The sequence below is a fragment of the Phalangium opilio genome, unplaced genomic scaffold (genome assembly GCF_054372755.1).
Source record: "Phalangium opilio isolate 3A_F unplaced genomic scaffold, DU_Popi_V2 ptg000089l_1, whole genome shotgun sequence".
Lineage (NCBI taxonomy): Eukaryota > Metazoa > Arthropoda > Arachnida > Opiliones > Phalangiidae > Phalangium > Phalangium opilio.
In genome coordinates, this window is record NW_028324194.1 from 3,794,242 (window position 1) to 3,805,826 (window position 11,585).

Below are 11,585 nucleotides of genomic sequence, written 5' to 3' on the forward strand. Positions count from 1 at the left end.
CCATTTTGTAGTGTACGGAATAAGTGAAAGACGATTCTAATATAAAATAGTAATTTTAATGTCTATCGCTATTAACACGACTACATCGTAAGAAGCTCCAAACCCGAATACCTAACCCCCCAAAATATTCTTTATACATCGGAGTAAAAGAGGTGAGTCCCCCGTACAAGAATAGGTATACATCCAAGAATATATATGTCTGTTATAGAATGTAACAATATACATATACATTGTGAGAGAATATAACAAGTTTCATAATAGTTAATGATAAAAGATATATCACTTAATATTTGGGAAGAAATTCTTAATTCAAAATACTTTTAGCGATATCAGAATTGCATCATATTACAGCTCCCTAGAAGTACTGGGCGATATAACATCGCTGTGTATCAGCATTGTCTCCCAGGTCTGAAGGGAAAAGGGTATATGCAAAACGCAGCGGCGAATTTGTGAACTAAACCAGAGGAATGATTTTGACGCGAAAGAAATTTTTAATAAGCGGGGCAAGCAAAGTAAGTGGTAGCATAATGTAAGTGTGTTTGTCCTAATCAAATTCATCGCCTCATTTTTACATTGATGTTGCACGTGTTGATTAGTACAGTCAGGAGTTCATAATAACCCGAAGTACGAAACTGGTTAAAAAGTCCGTAACAACAAAGTTTCGCCGTAAAGCTCAGCGGACTCATACACCGCTTAACTCCCAAAGAAATAGTTACCCCATTTTTCAGCGCCACGCTCATTAACTTACACACTTCCGGTTTAGCACTATTTTTATCTTGTGATTTTGGGAGCGAAAATGGCTCACGTCTACTTCTGTCGGAACGGTGTAAATTAAGCCTTGGCTAAGAAGTTGGCTTTTAGTCGGGGTTTCTAGTTTTCTACAAAACATTTAAACGATCGTCAATGATGTTTTGTTGTGATATGTGTGAGTGAGAATTCCGTGGTTAAATTGAAACGGTTTGGACAAATTTATTCCCAGTATCTTTAATATAAGAATTGCAACGTGTTTCTACGTCCACCATATCGCCATTTTTCTATTCGACGGAGATCCCAGCCAACGGAAGTTTTGGAACGAAAACCAACGAGCATAGATACCACTACGATATACTGTAAGGTTGTATGTCCATAAACAGGCTAATCCTTTCTATGCGCAACGACAGAATCTTGTTGTTCGCGATTTTTACCATTAGCTCTATGGCCAGTTTCATATTTGGCAGATTTTCGCATGTTAATGGAATTTCAAATAACTCATGCTTTTTTAGCAATTTACCTATTTGGTTTTGTCCTCCTACAAGACCATTTAAATATGTTACTGAAAATATGATTGCTAAAATAAAATACTTAGACTTAGTTGTTTTTATTGAAACTTCCGAAGTTCAACATTCAATAGGTAGACTCTACTTGTTTCTTTTCTTTTTTCTTTCTTTTAAATAACTCCGAATCTTAACTTCGCTTTAGTTTAAGTTATTGGATGCAATGGACCACCAAAAACGCCATTCTTTTTCTATGGGAAATTAAGCGAAAATGTGTGTAGTGACAAGTCTTATCTACAAAGGCCCAGCGGCTTTTTGTAATACCAGTAATTGATTGGGATCATTCTTCAAATAAACCATAAGATATCGCTATCACATGACGTCTGCTAATAATTTGTTTGACTTAATTTGAGTCTTGCGTTTGGCGTGTTCGTTACGCCGCTTCATTGTACCTGTGCATTGAAGAAATCAACGTGGCGTATGCGTGGATAAACACCAACTGCGTCACGACGGAGAACCACCTCCATGATGGAGATTACGCCCAGAACGAAAGCGAAGCGCGCCTGTTGCTCAGAATTTTAATCTTTAGTTTAATGCCGGCATGTCTCGTTTGCCATAGGATTTCTTTTCCAAACAGCGCTTAATTAAAAGACAATCCGTCGCAGAGAGATGGTGCGATTAATTATCTTTGCTTATATTGGCTCCGAAAACGGAACTCACGAGGCGTCCTCACTTCAGAACATTTTAGTAGACATATACTGCACAGTGAACCAACAGATGTACAGCAGCAAAGAAAAAATTAAGTCAAAATAAAATTCTTCTCAGAAACGACTATACGTCAGATTATGAATTGATGGTAATTAAAGCAAGACTAAGGAGAGAATTGAAAACAAAATTTCTTCAGAATGACATTTGCTCCGATTTCGAAACCGCGAAGCGCGCGAACGCAGCCGGACAGACCTCTGGGTTTTATCAATAGACGCAAACAGATACGGTCGTAACAGAGCCCCTCCGTGACATACCTCACTCTGAGAGGGAAAAGTTGCTGAGGCTGAAAGATGAAGGAGTTTTATTTACGGGATTTGATTAGGGGCAATTCGTAACGTCGCTTTTGGAGTCAAGCACGCCAATTGTTCTCTAGCGTTATTCATCTAGTACGCAGCCACTGGCGACGTAGGATATTGAAGTACACAATGACAACGCTGTCCTGCACCAATCACCTAGCATATACACGCTTCTTAATACACAGCCATACCAGTTATAATTACCAGAACTATATAATACTTCTCTACGAGAGAAGTGTACCACAAAGCGGGATAAGTGTAACATCATTCTTCCCAACATTTGGAGAAGGGTTACTAAACCGAATCACATACGCGATAGATAGTTCCCTCGTCTTTAGCGTTTAACTATTTTGCAAGACGCGCTTGTGAATTTTTGTCTCACCCCTATACAAGGTTTGTGCAGGTTGATTGCAGGGGATTTAGTACCAAGCAATTATAGAATTCACCTTACGGTGCGATGCCCATCTGAAGTTTGATGAGCAGGAGACCAAACTAAAAGGGTGAGCCTGGGAAGAATGACGTTACATAACTAAAGTATTAAGAGGATACAGAGTGTCATCCTTCTTCTATTATCCCGTTCTGTAATTACTAACCTCTTAAACGAAAATCATCCCCCATATACTAGTGCTTTCTTACTGAGATGAAGCTCCCTACAGTTTGCACTTGAATAACAATTAATCCCTTCATTAAAATAGTTCTTCAAATATGACTGGCCATTTTTGATCCGCTGTTTAACTTTCTAGCCAGGAATAATTGGCAAAGTAAAGAGAACACTTTTATTGCTTCTTGATTTATTTAATTGCACACCAACTTAAATCAATTTTAAACATTTGGAAATTTGTCTAACGACATATCCGGTGCTTCTTTGTACGTCTGCCAGTAGCAGTTCTAGAAAAATAGAAATGAAAATCATCATAAATTAAACTAATTAAAGGATGGTAATCTTGGCTAGCAATCAGTCCGTATACTGCCCATAACGCTTCGGTATTACGTACTGATAAGCTCAAGTATAAGAGAAATCAAATTAGCTATCGAGTCATTGGTAAAATTCAATTTTATAAGTTAAATAACAGCAAAATGTCTTCGGTCGACATTTATATAATTCCGCCAACAATGACCAATGATTTTGTTTCCTTTGGTTCCTACATTTAAAGATACCACTTCTCATTCAATGTCATTACTAGCGGGCTTAGATATGTCCAGACTGGTCGCCGGCCAAGGTTTCTACCATAAATAAAAAGCTCGGATGTGTTCGAAAAAGTCGAATTACAACTCCATTCGAACAGAAAAAGCAAATTATAAATCTTAGACGTTTCCATCAATGGTCCGATGGCAGTTTGGCACGAGTAATTCAATTCTTGCGCTAAAATCTCTAGCGCAAATACGCGGTCGTCAAAAATTATCGTTTGAAATTTTGAAAAAAGGCCTAGCCTAAGCTTGTATTGCAAAAATAATCCACGGTAAATGCCTGACAACGCTGGCTTTTATTAACTAAATATTCGTGTGGCAGGACCATTTTAACGAGGCCCCACAATTCGTTTTGGATAGGTCTTTAATCGATTAATAGAATTTTAAATCTTTTGAAATATGGTCGATTATTGTCATTTTTGAACTCCCGAGGAATAGAAGTAAATAAATCTTTCTATGCACTGTTTTCTTGGGTCTTGGACTTTAACAGTACTTGAAGTGATCATTTTCTCGAATAATTGATTACCTCAATCGAGTTTAAACTGACTAAATAGTTTGAACACCACGAGAGGCAAACCACTATAGCGATTACGGCTTTTGCGTATTCATTTTATGATTTTAAGATTCCTTAAGTACAGTCGCGTATACAGGATTACGCAAAGTGAGTTGCCCCTCGACACAGACTCGATAACGAAAGATGCAATAGACTTTACCAGAAGTACGCTCAAGGTATAATCTTCAAAGTAAGCCAGACTGACGTTCCAGTAGACTTCCTGAACTGCATCGAGGTAACAGTTGGAGAGTCCATCTAACTGCTAAAATTTTCATTGAAAAGTTAACTTTATATGAAGCGAGGTGGGAGTACAATATGCTAACGTGACTTTTAATTGATTTCTTCAATGCCTTAGCGTATTCAAGTTAAGATTGTAATGTCGAATTCCATAGGTCTGCTCTTAGGTCACTCACGATTTGACCTCTTAGAAAAATACAGCTCCGAGCGGATCTCTCGTCTAGCGCGAGGCCGTTGGAATATGTAAATCCAAGCAATAGCTGATCTAGATCGAAAAATGGAACACCCAAAATTTCAGAGAGCGGTCCGAGAGCGCCCTGAGCACGATGGAATTCGCTATTTGTCTTCGTAAATATAGAGTTTAAATTTGGCGAATAAACGTGGTCGCTACAGGTTGACTTAAGTCTATTTTAATTCATTTCTTAAAGAGAGAGTGAAGTGGAAAATCAAGTGATTTTTTATCGATTCTTCTTCTAATTATAAGACCAGTCTGCATAGTGAAACATTCAGGAAATATCTCCCAATGATTTTAAAATTCAAATTAGGTTCCGATTTTAAGAATAATTTGAAGTACCCCCTCCGAAAAATCGCGTAACGTCCTGCCTTTTTATTAATAAAAGTCTCTTGGCACGTTCCGTGTCGAATGAAATTTATCGCGAGATTTGATAATATTTGCGCGCGATGTGACAATCGTGGCGCGAGACATGGAGCGTGCCACGAGAATTTTGTTAACAAAAAGGCAGGGCGTTACGCGATTGTCTGAGGGGGATACTTCAAATTATTCTTAAAATCGGAACCTAATTTGAATTTTAAAATCATTCGGAGGTATTTCCTGAATGTTTCACTATGCAGACTGGTCTTATAATTAGAAGAAGAATCGATAAAAAATCACTTGATTTTTGCATTTCAGCCTCCCTTTAAACGCTTTAATATATCATATGTTTATAAGATATGTTCCATAATTCGTAATGCTAGAGACTTACTGAGAGCTTGACAACACGCGGTCAAGTTTTGCAGTCCATCTAGTCCTATTTAGTCGCTTTACGAAAATCAAAGACGTTTCACCTACATCACTTCATGATAAGCTCTCAGAAACCATTGAGAGAATTGACTACACTCGGTTCTGCATCTTCCTATTTAGTAATAATAATAATAATAATAATCTAAGCTTTTGTCTATGAAGGGATATCCACACTAAGCTTTTGGCTTGTTTACAGTTGGGTCCCTTTACATTGCATAGAGGGGTGGTGGCTAGCCCCTATGCCACAGCTAACCTACAGCGCCCTATACTAACTATAACCGTTAACCTTTACAAGTTTTGATGGAAAGGAGAAACCGGGTTAGAAGGAGGAAAACTCCTTTTAACAAGCGGGGAGAGAACTTGCAAACTCTACGCAGAAGGATTTGTTTCCAGATTTTCACCCGGTGCCACAGTCCGGGATCGAACCATGGATCCTCTTGTTGCGAGGCGAAAGCGCTAACCGCTACGCCACCTCACTAGTCTGTACTAAGCCTTTGACAGCGCCTCACCAGGCGTCGCTTCACGAGAATCTATATGACGTTTCATCTACGTCTCTTCATGACAAGCTCTCAGTAACCAATGATAAACTTATAAAACATATTTTATGTACTTATGAATATATGTCTACTGATTTCTCCTATTTAATTTTATTCGGATGAAACGTGATGGTTTCGAGTAAATGTACTTTCGAGCTCATATTTTTAGCTGAAGTATTTCGTTTGAAGAATAGAAATTTCTGCTGGATTCTTACGAGTGTTCCTTGCGTCTTTGGGTCACATAAATATAGTCGAGTTTGTAATTCGTCATTAACAACCTTATCGCTGCCTGGGGCGTACTTCGTACATTTCTTCAATAGTTGGGCCAACTGGAATTGGGCAAAGTTTTGGTTAGTGCTTACACAGTTGGTAAAATAGGAATGTTTAATATGCCTGAATTGTGTCAAAACGATGTGTTTTGGGTCAACTGAACATGATCAAAGTTGTGTCAGATATCCTTGACGTTTTTTGGGTCAACTGAACATGATCAAAGTTGTGTCAGATATCCTTGACGTGTTTTGGGTCAACTGAACATGATCAAAGTTGTGTCAGATATCCTTGACGTGTTTTGGGTCAACTGAACATGATCAAAGTTGTGTCAGATATCCTTGACGTGTTTTGGGTCAACTGAACATGATCAAATTTGTGTCAGATATCCTTGACGTGTTTTGGGTCAACTGAACATGATCAAAGTTGTGTCAAATATCCTTGACTCGACGTGTTTTGGGTCAACTGAACATGATCAAAGTTGTGTCAGATATCCTTGACGTGTTTTGGGTCAACTGAACATGATCAAAGTTGTGTCAAATATCCTTGACTCGACGTGTTTTGGGTCAACTGAACATGATCAAATTTGTGTCAGATATCCTTGACGTGTTTTGGGTCAACTGAACATGATCAAAGTTGTGTCAAATATCCTTGACTCGACGTGTTTTGGGTCAACTGAACATGATCAAAGTTTTGTCAAATATCCTTGACGTGTTTTGGGTCAACTGAACATGATCAAAGTTGTGTCAAATATCCATGACGTGTTTTGGGTCAACTGAACATGATCAAAGTTGTCTCAAATATCCTTGACGTGTTTTGGGTCAACTGAACATGATCAAAGTTGTCTCAAATATCCTTGACGTGTTTTGGGTCAACTGAACAAGATCAAAGTTGTGTCAAATATCCTTGACTCGACGTGTTTTGGGTCAACTGAACTGATCAAAGTTGTGTTATATATCATTGACTCGACGTGTTTTGGGTCAACTGAACTTGATCAAAGTTGAACATTGAATATTTCTAACGATTCCCTACAAGGCTTTTGATTCTGATCTGATCTTATTTTGCGCAATTTTTATACTAACCGAATAACGGTACTGGCCAATTTCGCATTTTGAAAAGTCTGCATTGTACGTGTTGCGGTCGGTCTCGTTATAACCCAAGGTAAGGTTATAACCCTCTGTAAAATAAAATTAAATAAAAATCAGGGTTAAAAAACCCGGGTTTTATTGGGTTTTTGAGGTTTTTTACGGGTTTTATTTGGTTTTTATTTTGAGTAGTTGCGTGCATTGTAAAAAATGTCATTCAAAAGTAACTGCTTAATAAAAAAATTCTTAAAAGGTTTCATAAATAATAATAAATATTATTAAATAGTACTTTTGAAGTTCAAAAAACATAGGTATATCTTATACTATCTTTAAAATGAAATTATTCAGATTTCAAATTCATCAAAATTGAAGATCTTAAGGCTCAATTACATGCACGCCTGAAGCTCGTAAAAACAGGATTTTGCTAGAAATATTTTAAATCTTTTCTGCACAAGCTCAAGCTTGGCCATCTACATGACTGCTTGCAGCTTCGCTTGTTCCTTGGTTTCGTTTTTAGTTTTTAGCGCCATCTATTGATGGGCTAAAAACGAATGCATTTTTAGTTTTTAGCGCCATCTATTGATGTGCTAAAAACGAATGCATTTATACCGAAGATTTACTACCCCCAACGAATTTGGTTTTTTTAGCAACCGCCAAAAAAAGCTACCGCCAAAAATGAAATATCCGTTTTAATCATTTTGACTAAATTTTAACTGGATATTAGTTATATACCTGGCCTCTTTAAAATGGCAAATGTACCGAATTGACGTTATGAATCTCAAACACATATTTGAATAATTAGTCCAAACACGTATTTATAAAATTAGGCTTAAGAAAACTTTGAAACATTAGGATTAAGAAAACTTTGAAACATTAGGCTTAAGTAAAGTTTGAAACATTAGGGTTAAGAAAACTTTGAAACATTAGGCTTAAGTAAAGTTTGAAACATTAGGGTTAAGAAAACTTTGAAACATTAGGCTTAAGTAAAGTTTGAAACATTAGGGTTAAGAAAACTTTGAAACATTAGGCTTAAGAAAAGTTTGAAACATTTGGCTTAACGAAAATCTGAACAATTTCAAGTTAAATCTTAAAATATATTTTTAAAAGCATGTAAATCAAAATTCTTGGGTTTTTATGGTTTGTAAAACCCAATATAACCCGTGGGTTTTCATGGTGGGTAAAACCCAATATAACCCGTGGGTTTTCATGGTGGGTAAAACCCAATGTAACCCGTGGGTTTTTCATGGTGGGCAAAACCCAATGAAACCCAGGGATTTTTTATGTTGGGTAAAACCCAATATAACCCGTGGGTTTTTCATGGTGGGTAAAACCCAATATAGCCCGTGGGTTTTTTATGGTGGGTAAAACCCAATATAACCCGTGGTTTTTTTTTATGGTGGGTAAAATCCAATATAACCCGTGGGTTTTTATGGTTGGTAAAACCCAATATAACCCGTGGGTTTTTATGGTTGGTAAAACCCAATATAACCCGTGGGTTTTTATGGTTGGTAAAACCCAATATAACCCGTGGGGTATTCATGGTGAGTAAAACCTATTATAACCCGTGGGTTTTTCATGGTGGGTAAAACCCAATATAACCCGTGAGGTATTCATGGTGAGTAAAACCTATTATAACCCGTGGGTTTTTCATGGTGGGTAAAACCCAATATAACCCGTGGGGTTTTCATGGTGGGTAAAACATAATATACCCCGTGGGGTTTTATATTGTGGGTAAAACCCAATGTAACCCGTGGGTTTTTTATTAATGGGTAAAACCCAATATAAACCGTGGGTTTTTTATGGTGGGTAAAACCCAATATATCCCGTGGGGTTTTCATGGTGGGTAAAACATAATATAACCGGTGGGGTTTTCATGGTGGGTAAAATCCAATATAACCCGTGGGGTTTTCATGGTGGGTAAAACCCAATATAACCCGTGGGTTTTTCATGGTGGGTAAAGCCCAATGTAACCCAGAGGTTTTAAATGGTGGGTAAAACCCAATATAACCCGTGGGTTTTTGATGGTGAGTAAAACCTATTATAACCCGTGGGTTTTTCATGGTGGGTAAAACCCAATATAACCCTTGGGGCTTTCATGGTGGGTAAAACCCACTATAACCCGTGGGGATTTCATGGTGGGTAAAACCCAATATAACCCGTGGGTTTTATATGGTGGGCAAAACCCAATGTAACCCGTGGGTTTTTTATTATGGGAAAAACCCAATATAACCCGTGGGTTTTTTATGGTGGGTAAAACTTAATATAACACGTGGGGTTTTCATGGTGGGTTAAACATAATATAACCCGTGGGGTTTTCATGGTGGGTTAAACATAATATAACCCGTGGGGTTTTCATGGTGGGTAAAACCCAATATAACCCGTGGGGTTTCATGGTGGGTAAAACCCAATGTAACCCGTTCTTCGTTACCAATACTAACATTGAATATTTGAATAGAAAAATATCTTACGACAACAGTAGTATAACAATCGTGTAATTCTGCCAGTGTAAGTACCGCAAGTGTTGCTGTTGCAATTGCCTCCATCGCAATTAACAAACGATATCTTTGAAAGGAACGCAAGGAACGTCAAGCCAAGAAATATTTCTTTGAGAAACCGCATCTCCAAAAACAAATTGACCAAAAATTCAGTTACGCTAGACCTACAGATAACACTGCACGCTTTTCGAATATTGGTTATAAAATGCCTTATATTCAAATCCTCGAGTTAGTGATTCAGCAGCATACGCTTAGCAACGTGGGATGTTTTCCACGATACTCGACAGGCAAACGAGTAGACGTTATTTCGAAAGTGAATAAACTAGGAGTAAGGATCTCTGAAATTCATACGAACACGACCAATTGCTGTCGTTTATTTCTAGCGCCAGATGAATCATTTTACTAGTTGGGAAACCAAAGTAGACCTCTCCGAGTCGTGACGCAATTAAGAGGCTTTTTTTTTAAACATTTAAATAAATATGACTGATAATAATTATTTTAATCGTCATTAATTTACCTTAATTCTAGTTGAATCGTTTTAAGAAACTTTATTCCAAAAAATTATTTTCATTAAAAGATTAGAAACCACTCAATTGCGTGAACCCTGCCATTAGGAGTGTAGACGTTTCTCGTAACCCTAGGGGATCGCCGCTAACGATGGGAGTAGAAACTAAAGATTGATTTTTGCGAACACGTTTGCTCCGATTTCCAACTGCGAACGCGGTGACAGACACACACACAGTGTAATACCTCTCCGTGACGTCATCGTCACTCGGAGAGGTAAAATTGGCTTAAGAAACTTCGATACTTATTTGACATACACCTCTGTTTTAATTGTCATTCTTCACGTCGAAGAGAGAAATTTAGGTATCGTGAAGTTTAGTCCTTGGCGAATGCGGTTCATCAGCTTCCCGGCTTTGGAAGTGATACATCAGGCAAGTCAGGATTGCAAAATAACAGGTGGAACGAAAGGTGTAAAAGTATAAATATTAAATATAAAATTGGAATATACGTATATGATAAAATCGGATTGAGATTCTTTACCTTATCAGCTAAATTTAGTGGCAAAATATTTTACCATTTTAAGAATCAATCTGCGCATACGTAAACCTTTGCATTGGTTGGACTGCACTTTAAATTTTCAAATATTTTCATGGAGAAAAGCGGTACTTTGAAGTGCTCAACTACGCCAGAAAATTCACGAGGGAAGTAAGATAATAACACAAGTTCATAAGAAAGTCCATTAATATGGAAATTCCATTTATGATACCATAAGCTAATTCATAAGATATGATACCATAAGTTAATTCATAAGATATGATACCATAAGCTAATTCATAAGATATGATACCATAAGTTAATTCATAAGATATGATACCATAAGTTAATTCATAAGATATGATACCATAAGTTAATTCATAAGATATGATACCATAAGTTAATTCATAAGATATGATACCATAAGTTAATTCATAAGATATGATACCATAAGTTAATTCATAAGATATGATACCATAAGTTAATTCATAAGATATGATACCATAAGTTAATTCATAAGATATGATACCATGAGTTAATTCATAAGATATGATACCATGAGTTAATTCATAAGATATGATACCATGAGTTAATTCATAAGATATGATACCCTAAGTTAATTCATAAGATATGATACCATGAGTTAATTCATAAGATATGATACCATGAGTTAATTCATAAGATATGATACCCTAAGTTAATTCATAAGATATGATACCATGAGTTAATTCATAAGATATGATACCCTAAGTTAATTCATAAGATATGATACCCTAAGTTAATTTATAAGATATGAAACCATAAGTTAATTCATAAGATATGAAACCATAAGTTAATTCATAAGACAT

At 36.8% G+C, this 11,585-nt stretch overlaps 1 protein-coding gene across 1 annotated transcript; it reads right to left on the reverse strand.

Moving 5' to 3' along the window:
• Positions 1-1,577: 1,577 nt before the first annotated feature.
• Positions 1,578-11,045, reverse strand: LOC149647062 (uncharacterized). The gene is made up of 6 exons (XM_089849949.1): positions 10,217-11,045; positions 9,673-10,152; positions 7,202-7,296; positions 6,068-6,181; positions 4,219-4,320; positions 1,578-3,205 (listed from the first exon to the last, which is right to left on the reverse strand). Exons 2-6 carry the CDS (start codon positions 9,821-9,823, stop codon positions 3,140-3,142), a joined length of 528 nt encoding a protein of 175 aa, XP_089706075.1. The 5' UTR covers positions 9,824-10,152; positions 10,217-11,045; the 3' UTR covers positions 1,578-3,139.
• Positions 11,046-11,585: the final 540 nt, after the last annotated feature.